The 24,238-nt window shown below is 55.8% G+C and overlaps 5 protein-coding genes across 5 annotated transcripts; 4 read left to right on the forward strand and 1 right to left on the reverse strand.

Annotated features, from left to right (window-relative positions):
* Window positions 1–8,996: 8,996 nt before the first annotated feature.
* On the forward strand, window positions 8,997–10,127 carry MAM_07488 (uncharacterized protein; the record flags this gene model as incomplete). Its single annotated transcript, XM_040826286.1, has 1 exon — window positions 8,997–10,127. The coding sequence occupies one exon, from the start codon at window positions 8,997–8,999 to the stop codon at window positions 10,125–10,127; it is 1,131 nt and encodes a 376-aa protein (XP_040675648.1).
* A 4,743-nt stretch (window positions 10,128–14,870) lies between these two features.
* MAM_07489 (Las1-like protein) lies at window positions 14,871–16,820 on the forward strand (the record flags this gene model as incomplete). Its single annotated transcript, XM_040826287.1, has 3 exons — window positions 14,871–15,286; window positions 15,525–16,049; window positions 16,298–16,820. The coding sequence occupies 3 exons, from the start codon at window positions 14,871–14,873 to the stop codon at window positions 16,818–16,820; spliced, it is 1,464 nt and encodes a 487-aa protein (XP_040675649.1).
* A 680-nt stretch (window positions 16,821–17,500) lies between these two features.
* On the forward strand, window positions 17,501–19,847 carry MAM_07490 (Las1-like protein; the record flags this gene model as incomplete). The annotated part of the gene is made up of 8 exons (XM_040826288.1): window positions 17,501–17,545; window positions 17,613–17,826; window positions 17,895–17,986; window positions 18,057–18,221; window positions 18,253–18,279; window positions 18,332–18,414; window positions 19,176–19,379; window positions 19,463–19,847. 8 exons carry the CDS (start codon window positions 17,501–17,503, stop codon window positions 19,845–19,847), a joined length of 1,215 nt encoding a protein of 404 aa, XP_040675650.1.
* Window positions 19,848–20,297: 450 nt separating this feature from the next.
* MAM_07491 (Translation Initiation factor eIF- 4e-like domain protein) lies at window positions 20,298–21,250 on the reverse strand (the record flags this gene model as incomplete). Its single annotated transcript, XM_040826289.1, has 3 exons — window positions 20,298–20,602; window positions 20,695–20,992; window positions 21,077–21,250. The coding sequence occupies 3 exons, from the start codon at window positions 21,248–21,250 to the stop codon at window positions 20,298–20,300; spliced, it is 777 nt and encodes a 258-aa protein (XP_040675651.1).
* A 1,626-nt stretch (window positions 21,251–22,876) lies between these two features.
* On the forward strand, window positions 22,877–23,384 carry MAM_07492 (uncharacterized protein; the record flags this gene model as incomplete). Its single annotated transcript, XM_040826290.1, has 2 exons — window positions 22,877–22,929; window positions 23,018–23,384. 2 exons carry the CDS (start codon window positions 22,877–22,879, stop codon window positions 23,382–23,384), a joined length of 420 nt encoding a protein of 139 aa, XP_040675652.1.
* Window positions 23,385–24,238: the final 854 nt, after the last annotated feature.

The raw sequence follows: 24,238 nt of genomic DNA on the forward strand, positions 1-24,238 counted from the left end.
TATAATATTATTTTAATAGTATAGCTTTAGTTTAATAAGAGGGTAAAGTATAAAGGAAAAAAAATTTTTTAGAAAAAAGCTATAGCTAATATATTAAAATTTCTAGACTTACTTCTTATAAATATTCTATATAATTTAATTACATTTTATAATAATTTTCTGCCTAATTAAAACTTATTTTGCTCTATCTTCTACTTTACTAAGAATAGATTCCTTAAAGAAAATTCAACTAATTAAAATCTATTATGCCTCCTTGTCCCCCTATAGCAATAGTCAGGTCAGGTCAACTATAGTGGTCAGGTCAGCTCAGGTAGGCGAGCAATAGTCGGGTTATCTACACTCTCTACCACTACATACGCCTGCTTCTATTCACCTCTCATTAGATACACTACGATGCTGGGGTGTATCGATTCCGGCGACGAACTGATCGGCGGCATTGGTCGAGTTTCGTTATGCTAATGAGTCTTTGTAATTCATCTTCAAGTACTATGAGACTCCCAACCTACCGCCATGAGGTGTCGCATCCCATACTTCGTGTGGCCGAGCTCCGCCATGACCGGGAGAGAATAGCTCTGCCATCGCAAATCCGACCGACTTGGAACACAGTCAAGAGAAGTAGCTCGTCTATGCTATTCTTTCTTTGTCTTTCGGCATATGATAGAGCATTCGGCTCCTCGTCACACCATCCCGTTTCCTGGCGTGGCGGGTGCTTGCAGTCTTGATATGAGTGACGCTTCGTTTGGACCATTTCTGCCCAAGAGTATGTGCAAGAGATATACCAGCTGTGTCTCGTCTAAATTGACGACAATCTCCCTGGACCTAATTTGCTTCGGAATGAAAACACAACATTTTGCCGCATGTGACGGCTACCTCTTGTGGCACGACCAAACGTATCCGATAGACGGCCTTCTCAGCGTAATGGCATTGAAACAACCAGGCGGTAACCAACGCTAAGGTGCACTATGGTCTCATCCATCGGTTAAAGGCAATGTAAGAAAATGCAGGGAATGAGGGGCAAGTATCCTTGAGTTTCTGTGACGCTATGTACGAAGCTTACGTCTATGCCATGTTTCGATATCGAGCCCCATAAGAAGAAGGGCGATCAAACCCTTGGATAAGACAGTGGTTTGCCTTGAACTCGGAGGCAAAGTGCGATAACCAGGAATCCACGGAAACGCCATTGCATTTTAAGCTTCATGTTATCCTGGCTGATGGGGCCTCTAGAGTCTCAGTCTCGACAGCCAAACAACGCTGTCAAATTGGACGTCGTTCTCATAAACCACAGTTACTAGTTGTAGTAGCGTTGTTATACCACTACCCCCTGTACTTCAAAGCCCTTGTTCGACGTCCTTGGTCGACGCTCCCTTCACGGAGGCAGGTTGCGTCATAGAGTTAGAAGCCCGACCCTGCAGCCATTTCGTGGCGCTATGCAGGTCGTTTTGGGTCCGGGGGATGGGGATTTCTGTTTGGGTGACTGAAAGAGTTGATGGAGCCGACGCTTGGATGGCCAGTTATCAGTTGATCAAATTGTACTCCGTAGGCCACTAGTACTACTAGTCCTGGTGTGTTGCAGTGAGACGGACAAAGGCAAAAAGCCCATTCAGGTACCTAGTACTCGAGACATAGGGAGCAGTTCTCCAGCCTGTACGAAGTAATGGGGCTGGGGCCGGCAAACAGATAGGAAGGTCCCCAAGACAGGGTCTGTCTCCATCATCTTCGGTGTGTACGCCGTACTCCGTGACCCCGTGATTGAGAAGCCTGAGGCGGCATACTAAGGAGAGGAGGAGCACAGCGGAGCTTCGCATAGAATGAAGGACATGGCCACAAAGTGCTCCGTCCTTGGAGGTATGGCAATAGTAGTAATGTATAACCACGCCATAGGCCCCAGAGATGTTTTTGGCAGGGTTGACGGAAGACCATGTATTGTACGTATGTCTGGTACTCCGAAATTCTGGTAAGACGTGACCAGAGTCTGCGAAAGCGCTGACGCCCGGAACCTTGCAGACGATCGATGCGAGTTCTGATTCGACGGGAGTGGACGGCAGGCGAAAACCAGCATTGCACACCCTGGCCAAGGTGTTTGTTTGTGTCGTGTTGCCCGCTGGCCGTCTGCGTACCAGGGCTGCCTTGCGGCTCGGAAGGGCCTGAGAGATTTACTGTAGTTTAGCGAGGGTGCAGAAGGCAGAAGAGAACGTCTAGGTTCAGGGGCAACAAGGGGTCGGTGCAGATTTCACTGGATGCAAAGGACTCAGTAAAAAACACTCAAGACTGCAGTAAGTGTTGAGCGGCAGACCCGCCGCGGATTGGGGGGGGGGGGGGGGGGCGGGGTCATGGTTTGCCAACCCTAGACTGCATCAGAAGGGCCACGGACGGGGGCAGAACGCATGGACGACTGAGCTGGAATGAATAGCGAGAGACGTTGGATCATGTTGTTTGTGTCATGGATGTGTGTGATGGGCGATGGATGTGTGGTGGCAGCACTGGCAGGTGGGTGTGGTCACTTTGGTCTTTGGTGTGTGATGGGCGGTGAGTGTGGGAAGTGGGAAGTGGAGGGCGATTCCACGGTGCTGGCGCAGCCGGATGGCAGGCGGCGACAGCGCTAGGCATTCCGAGTCTGATGGCGCTTCAGGTGTTCCAGCGCCGGTGCTGGCTGGACACGAGGAGTGGAATGTGGAATGTTCAATGTTCGGTCGGACCTTGGAGCCGTGGCGCCAGAAGTTGAGGAGCTCCCCGCAGCTCGTACGCCGAGCGTCGGCCAGGCGCCACAGCCTCATTCTCCACGCCGAGACCCTGACGTATGCTCTAGCACGGAGCAGTGCCTGCCTAGATACTGGGAATCTGGGTACGGAATAGCACTTGGTTGGCTGGGGACGGCTCCAGTGCCTGGGGCACGGCCGTGATAGTACGTACTTCGTACGGAGTATGGAGTGCAGAGGACGGAGCAAGCCGTGGATATCAATCCAGAGCTCCAGTGCTGCCTGCCTCCAAGGTCCTACGTTGGTACGTACCGCAAAAGCTTGCAGGCAGGTAACTTGTGTGGGCCGCGACAACCGGGCAGAAAGCCCAGATGGCGACTGCCCCAATTAACTGATTCCACTTGATATCACGCCGTACTCGGCACTGCTCAAGCGCGCAACGGAGTTGGCCATGGACAATGGACAATGAATGACAGTGGAAGCTTCCCGTCCTGCGTGCGTGTGACGTGTATCTGTTGATGTCAAGCACTTCCGGATCCGTCCACGGAGTACCTGGGCACGTCCTCGCCGTCCTTGCTGTCCGCCGGTCCTGTGTCCTGTGGGGCCTGGACAGTCAAGTCAGTCAGTATTGAAGCATGCAGGATACGGAGTACTACTAGTATATCATTGCGATGCGGTCTGGTCCAGAAAGCCATCCATCCATCCACACAAACCCAAGGGCCACACAAGGAAGGGAAGGCGGGCTGCAACCTGTGACGCTGACTCGCCAGGTCTCACCGGCCCTTGGCCCTCTCAAGTTGGCTCGGCTCTTCTCGCAACAGGCAGCAACAGACTGCGGACGCTGCTGACTGACACGCAAGGCCAGTCTGCGGATCAATGGGCTCGCGGCGGTGGCAGCGGTTGTGGATGTGGATGACCAAACTCGGCGGGCAACCAAGACTTCCCGTTCCTCCATATCCTTTCGGAATAGCCTGGTCGTCTGGCTCGCCATCAGTACGACGTCACAAAGCAAAATGCTTGGAGTGGCTAGGCCGCCACGGATCCAGACCTGGCGTTCGGCGTGCCACGGCGACGACCCAGGCAGGAGGCACGAGAGGAGGACCTTCCTCCACGTACGTACGTACCTACCTCGCATCACTTGACCCTCAAATGCGCTGGTACTACTCCGTACTGTTCTATGGTTCTCCGGTCTGTATCCAGTGCCTAGACTTGTCTGGTTTATTGATCTCCGCCTGCCGTGTCAGCGCGCCGACGCCAATGCTGGCAGCCTCGTGAGGTGATCAACCAAGCCACGACCACGACCAATGCAGGCTGAGTCGGGTCGTCCAACTCTGAGGTTCCCTGCGAGCCCGCAGTTGTGTGTGAGCACTTGACCAAGTCCCTTCGTAGCCGTACTCCAGTGCCGTCACACTTGGGCTTGCCAAAGCACACGAAGTGAGTAGTAAGTCTTGAGTACCTACTTGAGTAAGTACTCCGTACGGAGCACTGAATGCTGCTCGGTACCGCGGCCACTGCCACTGCCACTGCCACCTGTTTTCGCTCTCGGGAATAGTGGAGACGACACCACACGGACACAGCCCGAACACGCTTGCGCATTAGCAAGGGCACACACATACGGAGTAGTTCTAGTATAATGGACACGGATTTGACGGAGTACCGAGTACTACAGACTGGGCGTAGCTGGTGGGCGGCATGAAGAGACGCACCGTGCCATGTGCACCGTCCCTGCTTCTTTACCCGCGCAGCAAGCCCGCGACCCACCACAGCCAGCCAGCCCGCCCGCCCGCCCGCCCGCTCCGCTCACGCACACGCACACGCACACGCTCCTAGACGCTTCAACAATCTATGGGCTGCTAATCTGCGGCCTGACGCCCGTGATAGCCCTGCAACCCAGCCGAGAGAGAGGAAAGACTGGCGGTCATCTTCCAGTCCGGAGTAGTAACCTGGCTGCCATGCGCATGTGCGTCCCACAAGGACTCCTCGCATGGAGTCACGACTCTCGCGATTGAATCCGCCATGCTGCGTGCCCGGCTGAGAAGGAAGATGAAGTAGTCCACGTCGTACAACCTAACCGGCGGTGTCGTGTAGGATCGTACCTCGCCTTTTGAGTTCAACAGCCGCAGCATACCAGAGATGGACCGCCCGTCTTTGCCGACAATACAATTGGACATCACATTCCCCTCCTTAGTCCATGACGCTTCTTCGTCAATGTCGGGACAGGACAGAACCATCTCGTCGCCACCAAAATCAGTTGGCTTCCGGGCCCGGTCTGACGGCGCAACGGAAGACCCTTGTGGCTGTTCATCGGTGCTGACGGTGGGACGACGACCCTGTTTCCGCTCGCTTTCCGTCGTGTGTACGGAGTACCACAGCCTTTCCATCATTGATCTGCACGGAGCTGCCACTCGGCAATTAACCACCTGCAGCTGGTTTCGGAACCTCGAGCTGCTATTGGCACTTGTGATCTGGGCCCCAATGCTTCAGACTGTGCCGATGCGACGTCAAGAGACATTTCTTGATTTGGATTTTTTGCAAGACGGCTTGGTTGCTCTACCATTGTCGAGATCCTTGGGTGAACCGCCTGTCGAGCCTCGGCCTGAAAGGCTCGACGTCGACGACATGTTTCATGTCATGCCCTCAGACTGTCCAAAGCTTACGGTTGCCCGGCTCTTTCCTTTCGCCTGACCATTGGCGGTATCAGAGTATCAGAGGTATGGTTGTGTGCATAGAAACACATACAGGCATGCCTCGTACTACGCAGTACCGGGAAGACAAACTCGGAAGAAACCGTTTCTGTACCGGAGGAGCTTCTCTGGCTATTTAATGATAACATGTAGACACTTTTTATGTGCCCAGACCTTGGAGAAAGTCAAAAAGGTCGTGGGTGCTAGCTAGGCGGCGGCTGGTTTGACCCAGTTCCCCCGTGTACGCCTACCAACTAGTATTCAGTCGTGCGAGGTATCTCATTTTAGTAACATTTAAGTTGCCATGTGAAGATCATCGTCACTCCGCTATGCCCGCCCGCCTGGCTAACAACCTTTTTCCTGCTTTTTAGAATTGAAGGACAGTGGTCTCAGCCTCAAGTTGACCGTCTCTTGACGAGTGAAGGGAGAACATTTGAAGAAACGAGCGTGTACATGCTGCTGTAGCCTCAGGCAGGCACGATTCGTACAATATCTACATACATGCCTCGTACCCCGCTATTTCCGGTCGCTAATAATGTCTTTTTCCAGGTCGTTGGCCAGCACGCATGTATCACTCACTGTTTTTCTTCTTGATTTGGTTTTTGCTGCGTCGGCTGCGTTCTGTGCACTTGAATGTTCTTCTGGCCGCCTGAGGCTGCCTAGCCCTAACAGGCACATCCGCCCACCCCCACCAACCCCACTCTCGATGGGGGAAGGGATGGATGACCAACAGTTTTGCTGGGTTGCTGCAAGTACGTATGACTGCGCGCATATCGGGCTATTGGATGCATCCCATGTCAAGACTTCAGCATCAGGAAGGCCACTGTGGAGTTTTAGAATTGCAAAATGCGTGGTTGTTTTTACAGTCACACAACGACACCGCAATCACTCCACGGCGAACGCAGACCTGTTGCCGGACCTGATCTGATACGCAGACGCCTCCGCGCCTGCCCCACTGCCCAAACAAAGCTTCGGTGTCGGCCTCATGCAGCTCCCCACCCAGGGGTACATCTACGACAAGCCAGTGACCAGTACGGAGGACTCCCTCACGGGATCGACCCACTGGGTTCCGTGAGCCTCAGCCGGACTTCGTGATGTGCATCCATCTGAGGACGGAGTACGGAGCAGTCGGAGAAGGAGACGTCGTCGTCATGGTGAACCCAAGTACGTGGCACCCTTACTGGACCTGTCCCAAAAGTTGATTTTCTTTGCAAGTCTTTCCCACCTCGTCGCCGTCACGACGCGCCTGGTTCGAACTTTGTCGCCGTCACCCCTTCGAGCGAGCGCCACTGGGAGGCCACGTACGTCCCTGCGAAACAAAGCCGTCCGTCGAGGCGAAGAGCCAAATGTCTTCGAGCGCTGCGAGAGAGCCACACATCTGACTCTCGCTTTCAGGGTGGCATTTTGGCACTTGAAATGATATCCCCATTTCGTTGTGTATCGGCTCCGTACACACGTAGCGCAAGCGCAAGCCACCGTCTTCACGCCTTTCTGCTACGGGGGAGGAGGCCTGGTCGGCCTATTTTCTGCCGCGAGGATGGATTGTGGTCACTGGTGATTGACGAGCCTCAATTTGTTAACGGGACACCCCATGGGCGGCCATGGCTGGGCTGGTGCTTCTCCCTCCCTTTCCATAGCCCCGGGCATTGATGTGCCTCCAACGGCAAGGATTGACAGATGGCGTTCATGCTCCAAGTCACCAAAGGGCAAGTCATCTTGCCTCCACGCATGCATGCCTTTGGCAACAACCTTGTGTGCTGCGAGTCGTCTGGAACCGCCCAGGCGGCACGATCGCCTGACGCCGGGCTTCCCAACACACAGACTAGGTCGCAGTTTGGAACAGATGCCCTTGATCCTGGCGTCCTGGTCGGGTCGACTCGACCCTCGACCCTCTTCCCTATTCACTTTCGTCGGGCCTCTAGTTGGTCTTGGACTCTTAATGTTGGTGCGCCTTCAACGAACGACCCTTGTCCGTCCTACCAAAAGCGGCCCAGACCAAGCCATAGCCATGTACGCACGGAGTGGTTACTGTAGTTTATTGCTTGCCACGGAGGACTCGGTCTTGCGACGCAGGAACCGAACCGACTGACCAATTTGATGGGAGATTTTTTGTTGGCAGAAACCCAGCACACGCCGAGTCCGCATGTACTTTGGATGTTTTGGTGGTACATGGCGGGTTCTGTCGCCTGCATGCCATGAGGGCATAAATCAGCACGACGATACAAGACCACAGGAGACAAAGGAGAGGGAAAAGAATCAAAGGAAAAATAAAGGAAAAAGAGCAGATGGAGCCGGCGTTAGAACGGGCCGCTCGGTTCCAAAGCCTCTCGAAGAACTGAGGTGTCTCCAACAGCCAAAGGACAAGCGTCGATGCCGCGCACCGCATGACACAATGACACAGTAGGAGCAGACAGGGCAGCGTTCGGTAGGAAGAGTGCCAGTTGCCAGCCAGAACTCGAAAACCATTACGGTGGCAACGCCGCATCGTCCTTGGCGCAGACACCACCACTCTTTCGAGTCCGCAGGGAGACGTGGGAGATAATCCAAGAGCCCACACACACCAGTGACGCGCCATTGTCTCTCGGAACGGCCGCTCCCCCCAGATTATGGAACCCCGTTTTAGCATTTTTTGCACTGCTTCCTTTTTGCCTTTTCCATCCTGGAATCCATCCGATGAGACATCCTTGAAAGCCTCCGCCCGCCTGTATGTTGGATGACGCAGGTGTTGATCACATATGCTCGCATCTGCCCTTGGCAAAATGCCCACACCCCTTGAGTTCTGATTGCTATTGGAACACCCTCCCTGATCGGCCCCCTTTGCCCTTTCCCGTCGAGGAGCGAGCGGCTTGAAAGCGGCAAGCTGGCAAAGGAAGGTCATCCCGACGACGAACCAGACGTTTGCCTTCCGCACCGAGCATCGAGTCGCGGATGCCACAGGCGAGGCAGGGCGTGAATACACACATACATACTTCATACATCAAGTACACGAACCCACCCCCTTTTCAGATCTTTGCGCGGGCCATGGACATGCAGCCCGCACGTTTGGCGACCCATCTCCAGGACGAACGTCAAGCCAGGCCATGCCGTTTACTCCTAGTATGAGCTAGTAGTATTGGCCGCCTTTTTCGCTTGGCTCACTCCAAGATCCATGACCCATGCGCACTGGGTTTGGATCTGGCGCCGGCTACCAGAGCAATGGGCTTGGGCCGTCCTCACTCGTCCAGGCCAGGTAGGTACTGTACTTTCGCGCACGCACACTCACTACGCCATGTACACCGTACGCGCCTGGGGGTGTGGTTGCTTGCCCGATCGCCCCAAAGCCCACCCCCCCTGCTACTTCACACTCCCGCCCCGAACTTACAGATGGATAATCTAAGCAGACTCCATGACCTCTTCCACTTGCGCGAAACTTCAGGCCTACGTTTTCTTTCAGACACAATATATATATCTATACTAGAACAAGTAATAGCCACCTTTCATCCTTCCTCTTCCTTCTAACCATCGCTACCCTCCACCGCCGACAATCTTCTCTTGCCTGCGTCTTCGAAAGCACACCTCCTGGCAGAGACGCCAACCGATATACTCGTTGCATGCTTCATCCAGCTTTCCAGCCAATATGATGTATCCAGCATATGGGGGGCATACTCCCGACACATTGCCGGTGTCGTATTCTCAAGATGTCTTTTTCGACGACTTGTCCACACGCATGGCCATTTCACAGGCAGCAAGGCGGTTACCACGGGCATCTGGAGGACAGCAACGGGCAGGAACAGCTATGCGAGTATCGAAACCCAACAGCACGAATAACAGCCCCAGATCCTTGTCGGCCATGTCGAACCGGAGACGAACAATGGTGGGTGGTGATGCGCTGTGGACCGGTCGGAAAGAGCAGTCGATACTCGACTATCTCTCCGTCCCTCAGCAGATTGACTCCATATCGTCACCGAGGCGGCCAGCACGACCTGTGAGCTGGCACCCGCCTTCATATCAGGCCCAGCTTCCCCAGCAACCGTTCTTCCTGCAACAAACACAACACCAACCTCATTATCAGCTAACCGGCCCGCCCTTTGCCACACCAAATATGTATGCCGTCGATTCCAACGATTTCTACGGCAGCCAGGCTCAGTTTTCCCCCATGACGACTTCCTACTCCAGTGACACGTCGCCTTCGTCCACCTTTTCTCCCTTGCCGTTATTCTCCGCCTCTGAAGATGCAGCATTCGTGCAACCCGAAGGATGGGACATGCCCCAGAAGCCAGGTCAGGGATACGCTGGCCCCGACAGCCAGGGTAGCACCGAGCCTTTTCCCACGCTTAACAGCTCGTCGAGTGTGAGGAATGCAAGCACGCCTGGCATGGACTGGAACACGTTTATCACGCAGGGTTTCAACAACACCACGCCGCCAACGCCCGAGGCATTCTCCCAGACCCAGCAACAACCAGCAGTGTCTGAGGCAGCTGTTCCCTATGAACCCTTGGACGAGGCTGAAGAAGAGGGCGAGATTCTTGTGGGCATGGGCCTGTACGACACCCCCGACAAGCTTGCTGAGGATCCTCAACTGAATAACTACCGATCAACTGTTTCATCACTCTTGGGATCATCATACCGACCGCATGAACCTCAGGGCAAGGGCCTCAAACTAGAAGAGACTTGGGAACCACCCAAGGCGGACGATGAGGATGAGGCAGAGGAAGAAGGGGAGGAGGAGGACGACGACGAGGACGACGAGGAGGAAGATGACGAATAGCCTTGGACGATAAGAGGCTGAGTGAATGATGAAAATGACGCAGATTCACAAAAGGTCTAGAGCGCAGAGCCATTTGCCTATGATGATATGATTGAGGATTTTCCCTTTTTGCATTTGTCTCTCGGTTTCTCTGTCTTTCTTTCTCTCTCTCTCGTTTTCTTGCCGGGAGCGACAGGATTATAAGCGTGTAGCCAACTGTATTTCTTTTTTTTTTCCCACTGCTGGCTGTTTCTTGAAAGCTTGGAACACAAAAACAAGGGTGGGCATATCATCTACACTGTTCTGGGGACGGGCGTCACGGAACGGGAATTTTGGTTCTTTCTCTTTTCCTTTATTTTGTTGGGCACAAGACGGCGCAAAAGGCAGGGCGAGCAAAGGAAACAAAAAGGCCGAGGCCCCGTCCTCGTGGGATGGCTTCTATTTGGGGGATTGGGAAAAAAAAGAGATTCATGAGGATGGGCTCAAAAAGGGGAAAACCTGTACGACTAGGGAACAAAGGCTTGGGGAAAGCCTAGCAGCGCAGCAGGCAGACAGGCGAACAGGCAGACAGACTCGCGGCTGGCGCCCTTGACTGCATCGAGTCGAACATGAATGCACGTGTGATGTGGGCGGAATGGATTTTCGTGACTTATGCTATGCGTGTGTAATGAATGGTTGAATGTTGATCGTGCAGTCGTGGAAGCGCAGCGCGGCTCACGGCTCACCGCAGTTGGAGCCAAATTAGCCTCGTCCGGGTCCTTGTTCCTCAACGTCGGCTATTACTCATGCACAGATGCACAGAGCGTGTCGTTGAACTGGAACTGGATGGGTTTAGTGCCAGAAAGTTTTGGCACGGGGTATGTACGGACTAGCGCCTTTTCCTTTTGGGGTGGGGGGAGGGATGCTCCTCGTGGGACTAAACTCGTCTTGGCACCTCTTTTATTTATAAAACACGCCGGGCGGCACCTAGGAGCGCTTGCCGGGGATAAGTAGGGCCAGCCAATACTTGTTGGTGGGTGGGATCTTCTTTTAAAAAACCTTGCTCAAAAGGGAATTTTTTGGGGCGAGGAGCGGCCGGCTGGGTCTCGCTTTGGGGGCGTGGGGGTATATAGGCAGCGATGCTTGTGTCGTGACCCCACGTTAGTTAGGGCGAGACAGGCGAGACCAGGACGCGCAGGCAGGAGGAGAGGAAGAGGGAAGAGAGGGAAAAAAAGGGCCGCTGCGGAAAATGTGGAAAATGTGGAAAAGCCGGGGGGTGTCCTCCCTTGTCAAACATGTCGCGGCGGATCTGTGCGCCGGGTCGGAGGGGCGTTTGTTTGGTGGTGAGAGGGTCGGAGGCGAGATGCGAGATGCGAGATGCGAGATGCGACAGCGACAGAGAGGGAGCTCTTCATCATCAGTGAGGGCGGCGGCGGCGGGCTGAGGGCGGGACTGCATGTGTGAGTGAGCGAGTGTGGTGAGAGGCTGATTGATTGTCGAGCCCAAAGCATGCATTGCATTGCATGGCACGGGGACATGTCCGGCCGGCGCTCGAGGCTGCCGATTTGGAAGTTGAAGGAGCGTATTGTTGCGCTTTGAGTGCGCGCATGGACGGAGTCGCTGATACGGACCGGGTACGGAGTATGGGCGAGGCGGGTTCGGCGTGTGGAGGTGGCCGGCAAATGTGTAATGTGTAAATGTAATGCTAATGCTGGTGACATTCTGGATGGCTTGGGCGCCTTTTTTTTTTTTTTTTTGGTCAAGGGCCAAGGCGTTGTTTCGGCAACACAAAGTCGTATTGCTTTTGTATGTGCGACTACGTACCTCCTCCTGCTGCGTACCGACTACTTACACATGCGTACCTTCTTAAACGCATGGACAGTTGAGATGAGCATGGTGGCCCTGCTGACGGGACCGGGACTGGGACCGGGACCGGGACCAGGCAGGGGAAGGCGGACACTTTTCGCCTACAGAGTGCGACGACGAGCGAGCGAGTTGTTTGAGGTTGGCCTGAGCTTCTTCTCGTCTGGTTCACCAGACCAGACCAGACCAGACCGACCAGGCCAGGCCAGGCCAGGCCAGGCGTAGGAAATGGCATGGCATGGCACGGCGGCGGTGGTGAAATGTTTGGGAGAGAGTGCAAAGCGACGCCCCTCTCTCCACTGTACTCCGTAACGACGGGGCGAGCGAGGATGTCAAGCGTGGCGTGTGGGTCGTGCCATCTTTCCTTCCCCATATCATTTTCTGTTCTTCTCCACTGCGTCAAAGACAGGGAAATGCTGCAAAACATGTCTATAACGAACGGGGAGTATGCCGATGATGGACTATGTATTTGGGTGTGAATTTTTTTTTCCCCCTTCAACCCTTTTTCGCTGCAACATTTTCCCCAGCACGATGTTGTTCACAGTTGGCGCTTTTTGCCAATGTCGTCGGCCATCGCTTGCTGTCCTATGCACACGCCTCCCCTCGCCCAACCACCCCCTCTAAACAGCCTAGTCTCGTCTTGGTCAGTCCCCAGCTAAAGCCTGGTTAAACCCTGGGCACTTGCACTAATACTTGCACAATATTGTCTCTCGCAAATCTGTTATCATAGCCATAGCAATATTTCATCCTTTCAACGATATCAGAAGTGCTTTGGCGGTTAATGTGACCAACACCGCTTGACGGCGAGGACACTGTCCACCTTTTGCAAGGACAGGCTACTACGGCTTTTTTGACTCGTGGACACGCAAGGATTAGAATACCACAAAGCTACTCGGTACAGTTGACAGGTATCGGTGTGTCGTCCCCCGCTTCGCAGAATCATATTTTGGCAAAAAAAATTTTTGCCCCTCTATTTGATGGCTGATTTCTCAACGTCCAGCGCGGGCCATGTGACGATGGACGGTCGGCTGGCTTGGCTGAAGTGATTGACTGCTCCTGCGCACCGTGGCATCACAGTCCGCGTGTGATGGCAATGCGACGGTCGACTCGACAGACGGATAATGGGCGCTATTGGGTCCGGCCTGCGTTGGCTGGACGATGGCTGGACGCTGGCTTGGTTGTCTGGGTATCAATGCGTCCGACGATGAGTACACCCGCAGGCGACATGGCAGCATCACTCATCCTTTCAAACCGCTCGGGAGCTTGGCCGTGTGCATTCGATAGATTGTGCTTCCGTGCGAGCATCACACTGAGCCGCGGCTTCCTGGGCAATCCATGAGCTGAACAAGGGGCCCCGCGCGGCGAACCTGGGCCAAGATGCCGCGACAATCCTCATGCAGGCCATTGAGGGAGGCACTATTGCGTCGCCGCCGTGGGATTGTAGCACGGAAATCTTGGGTGTTTCTTGGGACGTTCTGACAAGAGAACTGAGTCAGGTCTAACATTCGGTGGGATGCGCCAAGGATACTCCGTGCCTACCACCTCGAGCCTCGAGGTTTTGGTTTGGACCAGCAGCGCTCCTCCACGCCGGGGTCGTCCAATACGTACTGCAATGACACAGGTTGACCGCCCCCCGACATGTCATCTGCTCGTTTACACAACCTCCCATGCGAGTTGCCGATAAATGACACGCGCAAGCTCGGTGCAGGTACATGCTTACCCATCACCCCGGACGTGATAACAGGCGGCCAACTCCGCGTCGTGAAGGGGAGGAACAGCCACGGCTGCTCTGTCCGCCGAAGTACCGGGGAGGTTGAGTGCCTGTACGACAATTATCTCAGGAAAGGAAGTATACTTGGGTAAGCGCCTATCACTTGTCAACTGATACCAAAGTACGTATCTGCCTCAGTACTTAAAGTCACCAATGTTCTTGAGCAAGTACCCAAGTAAGTAAAGTAAGTACTTACTTGAGCCAGCTGCACCGAGCACCCAGCACCGACCGCGGCGGAACGAACATGTATGTAAAGTGCGGAGTACTCTGTACTATTCCACCATGCCACCATTGCTGCCCCGGGCGCCTCCAGCCAGCCCCCGCCCCACCCCGGGCCCCGGACCGGCGAACATTGCGGAACAGGCCTGGCGTCAATTCTGTGCCGTTTCTAGTGCTTCACATGTGGATCCGCCTGCGAGCATTGACCATTGCATGTCCCAGCCATCATCACCCAGCGGTCTGCACAAGTAATTGGTCTGCCTGCACCAGGCACCACCAGCGTTGTCCGTCGTGTCGCCCCGTTTCGCTCAACGTCATGTGGGCCAGCTGCCCAGTCTGCTCAAGTGCTCGAGTGCCTACTCCGTACGGAGTACCTAGGTACCTACTCGGTACGTCTGAGGTACAGAGTACAAGACCCTTTCTCCCCCCTCCCTGTTTGCCTTCAATCATTACGGAGCACACGCACGATATTTGGCTTGGGAACCTAGCGCGAATTATTGAGAAGCGCTTCCTTCCGTGGGCGACGTGGACGTTTTCCTCTTGGATAATTGAAGGACCGTCCGGGCCATCAATCGATGTCGCATCCCAGACTCCAGAGACGTCGGCGGTTGTCCGTCGTCGGCGAATCCCCCAAGGCTACCGAGTAACCTACTTACTCTAGGTACTGTCATCTATTTCTTCAACGCCCAAAGCAACATTGCTTTTCATCACACGCCCCCCTCCCTCTCGCTGGGCCGTCGCCGCGCAATCATCGCCTCATACTCCGTACATACTAGCAACATCTGCCGACAGACTGGAGCACCTGTAGACGAACCTCTCTCCGTCAATCAAACCAGTCTCCCCTACGTTCCCGAATCCGTCCGGCCCCGCTGCAGCCTCCAGACGACCGGCATCACCACAAAAACGCAAGCCCGCCGCGACCTTGTCCGCCCATGGTGCAGTACGTCCTGACCCCTTGGTGGGACAGAAGCGAGCTGCTCCTCGTACGAGACCAGCTCTACGCGTCGCATCCCGAGCACAGCCAGGTTTCGAACCAGGACAATCGTCATCACACCCGGAGCCAACCCGGTCAATGCGCAGACGCAGGCGCAGGCGCAGGCGCAGACGCAAATGCAGAGGGTGACGGTGATGGCGACGGCGACGGCGACGGCGACACCATCACCAACGCCAACAGGCAAAGGCAGGCCGTGGCTCGCGTTTCCATGTGGATGCAGCGCGGGAATTGCCCCCATTTGGTCGAGGCAACGGCTCTCCTGACGGCTGCCGTCTTGAGCGATGCCCTGGGACGTCCTGACAGGGCCGGGGGCAGCTACGCTGTGCGAGCCGCCTACTCTGCCGCCTTTAGTCGGTGCGTCATTATTTTATTTCATTTTATTTTTCCCTTTTTGCCTTGGATGCTTCGTCTTGACATCAATACAAGGTACTCTTCTTTGCTCTTTCGTCTATTGCGCCGTTTTCTCGGGTTACGCCGCCTTGTGGTGTTGCACTGCGCTGTGCTCTGCTTGACGGAGAAATATGGACTGCATTATATTTGCGCCACACGTGAAACATGCGAAAGACGCTCGTCATGGCTAACCGGCCGGCAGCTTCGTAACCGGCCTCCTGGACGGGCATCAGGACAAGCAGCGCAAACAGAGCATGTACTCCATCGCCAAGACCATAGGCCTCCCTGCCACCTTTGTCGAACTCCGTCACCAGGCTACCCACGAGCAGTTGCCGTCCCTGGCGAAACTACGCGCCGCAGCTCACAAGGCGCTGGCTTGGATATGGGATTATTACTGGAAGGACCTGGCTGATGAGAGGAGGGTCCCCCAGCCTGATGCTTGTAGGGAGGCGGTGATGGAATATCTCCGCGGGCTGGGGGATGGCGCGCAGACGGAAAAGACGATGCGCAAATTGGATGAGTTCGACAAGGACAGGGTGCTGGCGGTCATTGCCGTCCTGCAGGCTGAATTGCCGGGGAATCAGGTGTATCTGAAATGCTTGAAGCTTTCAAAGGAAATCATGATGAGGGGGGATGAGGAAGAGAAGAGTGAGGGTGTCGAGGAGGAGGAGGACGAGGAGGACGACGACGACGGAGGTGGTGCCGGGAGCAGTTGTGGATGGTGGCTGTATGAAGGCGAGTGGAAGGCGAAGCCGATTGGGATGGTTTGATAGACAGTGATACCCCACGATGGAGCCAAGATGACTTTTTTCCTCGTTCCCCCTCGGTCTCTGAGCGTGTACATGAAAGACCTGTTACATGTCCACTCGCTCGTACGGCAATTCACATGGCAAAAGAAGGAGCTGTGCCATGTAAGCCATGTTGGCTTGTGCTATTGTTGTCTCGAGCGTTTTCTCAGTGCAAAAAGTAAATCAGATGCTGCTTCCTCGCTTGCCCAAAACACTACGGGAGTACATCAGAGTATCGTTCTTCTGCTAAATTCTCGGCTCGGCTCGGCTGGGGCTCAGCTCAGCTCAGCTCAGTTCCGGAGGACATAGATTCCCAAGTCTGCCTCCCCATGTCACGTCATGGGCCATCACGCATGGAGAAATCCGGACCAGTACTCCGTACTGACTCTGCGGGTGTGCTTGACTGCCGCTGGGTTGAGAGCACTTGCACCAACGCAGCAGGATTTGTTCCATCATTATCCTGGCTCTTTGCGCCGAACAGACTGCTCACCGCACGCCACCGGGCGACAAATCCGCTACGACCATGGTCATTACACTGCATCATCGACGTTGCGACGTCGCGCGAAGGAAAACAACACGGCCGTGCTGAAAAGTGCATTGCGGCTTCAAAGTTTCGTCACGATGACGATCACGTGAAGCCGTTCATTACGTCACTGCACGGCACGGCGGCGGAGTTTCGACCTCCCTCCAAGAAGCTTGTCTGCCATTAGTAATTACAAAGGACAAAGCACAACTCCGGCTCCAAGCTTGGTTGGTATCCTTCTCCATGCTCCGATCCGTCCAGAGGGCGCCGATTACCGGGCACAAAGTCAAGAGTTTCCATCCCGTACGGCAAGAGTCGTCGTGTCGCTGTCGCTGTCCCTGTCGAGTCAACAGTGAGGTGGTTGCTGACGAGTCCGTCCAGTTTGTCAAGCACATCAGGCCGCGCAGCATGCATGTCCAGTCGATCCCCATGTGTACGTCTCGTTCTAGTTGCTGGCAGCTGAGTCGCGCGGGGGAGGCTCTACGTGAAGAGGAGCTGGAAATGGACGGCTGACGCTTTTTGGCCTTTTTTTCTTCCCTCAGGGGTCGGGAGTAGTAACAACTACGCCTACCTTGTCGTCGATGACAGATCCAGGGATGCCGTGATCATCGACCCTGCCAATCCGCCAGAGTGCGTGCCATCTTCGTGTACGGTGGGGGATTGCGTGTGTTTGCTCCCGAGTTTCGCTCATGGTATTTAGGGTTGTGCATATCCTGAGGGAAGCCGTGTCTTCTGGCAAGATCAACTTGACGGCCATTGTCAATACGCACCAGTTAGTGCCGGCGGGGGGAGAGAGCAATGCTGTACCAGGCATTCTTTCTTTCCTCCTTTCGTCCCCCACATGATTCCGGTCTGATGAGTTTTTTGATGTCTTGTAGTCACTGGGATCACGCAGGCGGCAACAAGAAGCTGGTAAGCTTGTGAATTGGGAACGCCGAGTTGCTGCGGCGGAGAGCTGACGGGCATTGTTTTCTTGTAGCTGGCCGAACTCGGGACGCCGCGTTTGCAGATTATCGGGGGGAAGAACTGCGAGGGCGTGACCAGGACCCCCGCGCATGAGGAGACGTTCAAGCTGGGCGATATCTCGGTCAGGGCCGTTCATACGCCGTGCCACACGCAGGACAGCATTTGCTTCTTCATGGAGGATGATTCGGGCAAGGCCGTGTTTACGGGAGACACGCTCTTCATCAGTGGTGCGTCGAATCCCAAGACCGTCGACGGTTTGCGATGGCGGGAAACACTGATACCCGGGCTGTGACAGGATGTGGCAAGTTCTTTGAGGGAAACGCCGCCGAAATGCATGAGGCATTGAACAGGAGACTTGGCTCGTTGCCCAACGACACAGTCGTCTACGTAAGATTGCGAGGCCCGTCGGACGGCCAGACAAAGGTCGGTCGTATCATGTATGCTAACAAACCTGCAGCCCGGGCACGAGTACACAAAGTCCAACGTCGAGTTTGCCATTTCCGTGCTCCAAAGCGACGCCGTCAAGAAACTGCAGGCCTTTGCAGACGCCAACCCAGTCACCACGGGCAAGTTCACCATTGGCGACGAAAAGGCACGCACTCGGCATACGTTTCCATTCTGCGTCGCAATGCACAGCTAACTCGGTCCATCAGGAACACAACGTATTCATGCGCGTGAATGTACGGCCACCCTCGAATGGCACAAGCTCTCGCACAAAACTAACCTCCCTAGGACCCTATTGTTCAAAAGGCTACGGGGGCAACAGACCCCGTCGACGTCATGGGCAAGTTGCGCGAGATGAAGAACAACTTCAAGTGAGGATCATCAACGTGTCACAGCGCGACCTACGCTTGAAACAGGGCCTGACCACGTCAGTCCTCCCGGCTCCAAAATGTAACGTGACTACATAGCTACATGCATTCACTCGGAAAAAGGCTCGACGGCTCAAAGGCCCAAAGGAGGCAACAAAAAGGGCACTTGGCAAAATGAAAAATGTCTCCAGAGTCAGCTAGGCACCGCTAAGAGAAAGGCAGCACCACAAGCTGAGACCCGGAAAATCAAAGTCGTAACAATGACCGTATTTCGCTATCGCTTCACTGTCCACACTTGCGCGCTCTGGGAGAGAAGATTTGTGCTGCGGCAAGCTCTAGCAAATTTTGAAGCAGGCGACACTTGTCGCAATTTGTAAATCAAGGGCGTCGATCGCGGCGCAAACGTATCCAACAATGTGCCATTGTCTGTTTGGCTGCGCCATCGGCACCTTGGCTCACTGATTAAAAAAAGGATAGAGAGAGAGGGAAATGGCAAAAAAAAATGAACGGACCGCAGCGTGTTTTGGCAAGAAACCGGCCCATGTGGGGGCTGCCACCGTGCTAAAAACGTCAACCCTCGCACTCGGCACTGTCACCCGTGAAGCTCCTCAGCCCCGAGTTGTCTCGTCATCGACGACCAGGTGCAAATCTCGAGCGCGGCCCCCCTCCCCCCCGCGGGCCCCGAACGAAACGACACAATGGTAACTACTTACGACCAAGACGAGCACGACTCCCTCCTCCCTCCGTGACCAACCAACTGACAGGGCGACGCAGCCGAAGCGAAAGCCAGCATCGTCCGCGCAAGGCACCCGGGCGCCCCAGGGCCGGCCGTCCAAACTCGCCAAAGAGCACAACATATCGGCCCAGGAGGAGGCCGAGATCAAAGAAGCATGGGGCCTCTTCGCGGAGCCTGCGGACGGCGAGAAGAACGGCGTCCTGCCCACCGGCGACGTCAAGTCCGCTCTCATGTACGTGTCTGCCCGCGGGCGCCCCTCGACGGAAACGAAACGGCGCAGCGAGCTGACTCGGGTGTCTTCTCCCCCCCCCCCAGCGCGCTGGGCGTCCCGCCGACGCCCTCTGAGCTGGCCGAGTTCGTGTCGATCCTCGACCCCGACGACGAGGGGTACGCCACGTACGAGCCCTTCTTCGCCATTTGCGCGCTCAAGTTCCACGCGCGGGAGGCGGCCGGCGAGGGCGGCTCGGACGCCGCGCACCGGGCGCAGGTCGACGAGGCGTACCGGCTCTTCACCAACGGGACCGAGGGGCCCATCACGCTGGCGCACCTGCGGCGGGTGGCGGCCGTGCTGAAGGAGGACGTGGACGAGGAGGTGCTCAAGGACATGATCCTCGAGGCGAACGGGGGCGCGGGCGTCGCGAGGGGCGTCCGCGAGGACGAGTTTGACGGCGTCATGAGGAGCGCCGGCGTCTGGCGGTGACTGGCGTTCTTTGGACGGTCTGGCGCATCGTTCCTTGTTGTTGCTCGCATGTTGACGCTGCGAGACGTTGCGGGTCCTTGGGGCTACGGCATTTGCGTTTGTATGGTTTGCAATCGGCCTAGGTACTTGGCTAATCTTTGTTCATTTCCATCCAGCCACCGGAGTCATATATCCCCCCGTTGGCTGTTTCCTTTGTCTTCTCCCGGCTCCATCATGATGTACACATAACCTGCAGTGCGGCCTCCAAAACGCCGTAAATACGTCCAAATACATCTCATATCTCGTCCTTGAATGCAGAGGCTCCCCTCCTTCTTTTTTTTTTGTTTGTTTGTTTCTTTTTTTATTGGACTGGACTAGGTAGCTCGTAGGACACGGACATGGTTTCCCCCCCTACCACGCTGCTAAAATTATGACAAACAGAGGACACCGTCGTGGTATCCGTGTCCGTCTTTATTGCGCCGAGGGGGCGCCGAGTTCGACTACGGGCTGAGAGGCTTCTGTGACGGTTGGCTTTTCTGGACGTTGCTGAGAATCCAGGACGGCCTGCAGCTCCGGGGGTGCCTTGAACCCGGCGTGGTCGCGGTGTCGTTTGTAAAAGTAGTTGTCGGGCTTGGGTCGGTGCTCGTCTGGCAGATTCTCCATGACGCAGGCGAGTATGGCGTCGACGGACTTTTGCTTGGACGACTCGCGGTGCCAGATGGTGATGAGGTGCGCGTTGAAGCGGACGGATAGACCGACGCCGCATAGCTGGTCGTCTTTGAGCACGGTCAGGACCAGCATCGGTCGGAAGGGGGGCCCACGGGGGCACTCTTTCAGGGTTTCAGAAGAGGGGTGGACATGATCTCACTCTGGTCCAAAACACTTTCCAACTTCTCGCCAATGGCTAGCATCTGCACCAGGGTCCAGAGTTGAGGACCGGCAGACTTGGGGACCCGGAAGGTCCAGCTGCCGCCGTGTATGTTGCGACGGTCTTCCCAGATGGGCAAGAAGCCCTGCTTGAAGAGGTAGATGGATTCTCGCATCTTGATCTCATCCACCGGCGTGTTGTTGTTGTAGCGCCAAAACGCTTGGACGCTCGCGATCGGCTCGCCGAGCCGGGCCAGCCGAGCCGTGTATTCGCCGTCATGGGACTTGGCGTCTTTGGACTGCCTGGGAAGAGAGAAGGGGGCTGGTCAGCGATGTTTATGGCGCGGCTGTGGCGTGCTGGGCAGGACGCCGCGGCTCGTTACTTGCCCGTCATAATACACGTGCCAGATATGCTGGGTGGGCAGGGCTCGCATCGACTTGAGGAAGTTTTGCTTGGCACTGTCGCGCTGTTCGGCGGGCGACTGGGCGTCGTCGGCCGACGTGGCCTGCGACAGGCCGGACAGGCCGTGGGTGAGGAGCTGCGGTCGGTTCGACATGGTGTATACCATATGGTATGGCTGGGGGTTCGAGATGCGAGATGTGAGCTGCGAGCTGCGGGCTCCGGGCAGGGGGAGGGAGACGAAAGGTGTTTGAAGGCAAGGCCGAGGAAGAAAGGCGAGCGAGGCGAGGATGGAAGATGACGGAGGACTCGAGAGGCCTTTGTGCAGGTGCCGGCTTTTCGCAATGCTGCAGTGCGGCGGGTGAACCACGACGCATGAAGGAAGAACTTGTTTCAGGCTGGCATACGAGACTCGATATTGCACCAGCCCTACGGATTCGAGCTGCTCACTTGGCTAGAACGGTCGAGTTTGTCTGGAGGCTTCCACGGACGCATAGATGCATAGACGGCGAGACTGGTCAGCCATCAGTTGACGGGGGATGCGACGACATGGAAGAGGTATTTACTGCCAGGTGAAGTGCAGAGCTTGTGCTCGGTACTCCGTAGCACGCCTCGATGGGCGGGAATCAAGATGGAGAGCAGGACCAGTCGAGTCCTGAGACGACAACGGGGGACGGACAGGGACAATGAGGGTGCATGACGGAGCACGACGGAGCATGACGGTGCATGACAGCCTGACAGGATGGGGACGAGGCGGTTCGTGATGCGGCCAGCAGCCAATGGGAGCGAGGCGTCAAGTGATGGACTGGGGCGGCGCGTGGGCGGGTGCAGTGATTGGCGGACGTGGCTGAATGCACAATGGCAGACGCAGACCGCCTTGATCCTTGATTGAGTTGAGTTGGCGCCTCGCCTCGGCACGACACGACGCCGCCGCCGCACCAGGCACCAGACACCAGACACCAGACACCAGACACCAGACACCAGACGCCCGCACGCTTCCGCCCGCACCGGGCCCGCGGATGCGTCATGGCATGAGTCGCGTCCGTGGCCGCTGGCGCGAAATGACGCCTCGCGACCGCTCCATCGTTCAAAGTTGGGGCCCGCTCGCCACATGGTGCATGAGGACCATGACGACGATGCTCTGGACCTGGCGCCGGTTGGACGTTCCAGAAGCGATGATGTGTCCGGCCGTCGAACCGGCGATGCCTTCTCCAAATGCCGCGGAGCTCCAGTGACAGTCTGCGGACATCCTCCCGGTACCTCGGCATCTGCCAGCAGGTACCTGCCAGGTAGGCCTGGCCGCCAGCCGGCGGAGGTACCCGGCCAAGTATCTGGCAGCCCGCCCAGGTATCCGTACAACTCCTCCGTACCACCTGGTAGGTACCAATTCATTGGATCCCACCAAACCGAGCTAGTTCCTTCGTGCTCCGCAACTAATAAGGGAATGCCATCTCTCGCCAGATACATCAATGCCCACTGACTAAGCCGATCGATCTCTCGATATCCTGCTTTTCCTACCCCTCTTCTCTTCCCTCGGCCGCCTCTCCTCCGGTCAACAACTCGTCTTGGTGCAACTTCCCGCCTGCCGTATCGACTGACTTGGTATCGTCGCCAAGGTCAAGCATCAAGTTCCAGGTGCGTATATCGTATCATCTCGCCTTCGCCCAACGCCACGCGGACCAACACCACGGGCATACACACTGTCGGTACAAAACCAATAAAATAAAATAAATACAAACAAAAGTAAAAAAAAAAAAAAAAAAAAAACTGGAATCCTATTCTCATGCCGGACAAAGTCATAGGACCAAACAGGACCAAGGAACCTGGGCCGCAACCGTGCGTCCGTACTTCGGAACAATGCCAGGCGTAGGTGGTCTTGACTCTTTGTACCCGGCGGATCAGAGCGCTAACCATTCAAACCCAGCTATCGTGACTTGATCTATTGTCTCTACCCAGGCTGCCATTCACAGGGGTTCCGACAAGGCGTAGACCTCGAAGAGCACTACAAGTCGGCGCACATACCGTCCGTCCCTGTGCCCGGTGGCAAATCCGCGCGCATGTCCGCAGCGCTGGATCCCTTCGACCGACTCGACGTCTTCCTGGACACGCTGCAGAAGAATGCCGACGTCGACAAGGCGGCCGACGAGGAGAGCACCCGGAGCACAGACTCTTTACAGCAACCCACCAAGCAGACGGCACAAGCCGGCTGGAGGTGGAGGTGTGCCAAGTGTTCGCAGATCATCGACCTCGATTGTTACGGCTACGTCTGTCCGTTCTGCCGGCAGACTTGATGGGAGTTCATTGATTGTACATGCTGGCTATGGGCGTGCAGGATGGAGGCTTCATGAAAAACAGGCGCTACGGCTGGGCATACCGACTACTAGAGAGAGATACACGCACTCACGAGCGACTCATTCGATTGTGACGACACGAGCGCACGAGCATACGAGGATAGGCTTTGTCATTGAGTTTTGAGAAATACCCACTGTATACTACCGAGAAGGTCTTTATCTTGCGTTTCAATCACGACTGACTCTTTGTAAAGCGTTCCAGCACGCGTCCATGTGCCATGTCGGGAGTCCCGCCCAGGCACGCTGGGAAAGGTACTCTGCGGCAGCTCCAAGCCAAGAAGAGGTGAGAGGCACGCGTGACTCTGCCGCGTCGACCTACGAGCCGTCACTCACTACTTCCCCGCAGGCGAAGCTTGTCAGCATTCAAGCCCTCCTGCGAGGCCGCAATGTTGCAATTCACACCCGCCCGGGTAACTCGATGTCGATCCGCGCCTGCGTCAAGTCGATCTCGACGAGCCACGTGGAGATGCTGCCCTGCCTACTGAACAAATTGTCGCGTCTGATTTCCGCTTCTGCCGCAATCAATCAACAGGTGCCGTGGCATGACATGGAAGCACGCGCCGGACCGTGGCTGTGCAAATGCTGTCGAGTACTAAGTAGGCAACCAGGTCCGACTTGTAAAGGCACTGTAGTTAAGCTCCGCCCCGAGGCGATGTTGGCTGGGGCTAAAACCGAGCGGAACATCTATAAAGGGGCCACGGTCTGCCGGAGCATGCGGTGGCTGTTGGGCGGCGGTTTTGGATTTGGACTATTTCTATCTTATTTCACGTCGAGTCAAACATGGGAGCACGCGG

This window comes from Metarhizium album, assembly GCF_000804445.1.
Source record: "Metarhizium album ARSEF 1941 chromosome Unknown scaffold_32, whole genome shotgun sequence".
In the NCBI taxonomy this organism is placed as follows: Eukaryota; Fungi; Ascomycota; class Sordariomycetes; order Hypocreales; family Clavicipitaceae; genus Metarhizium; species Metarhizium album.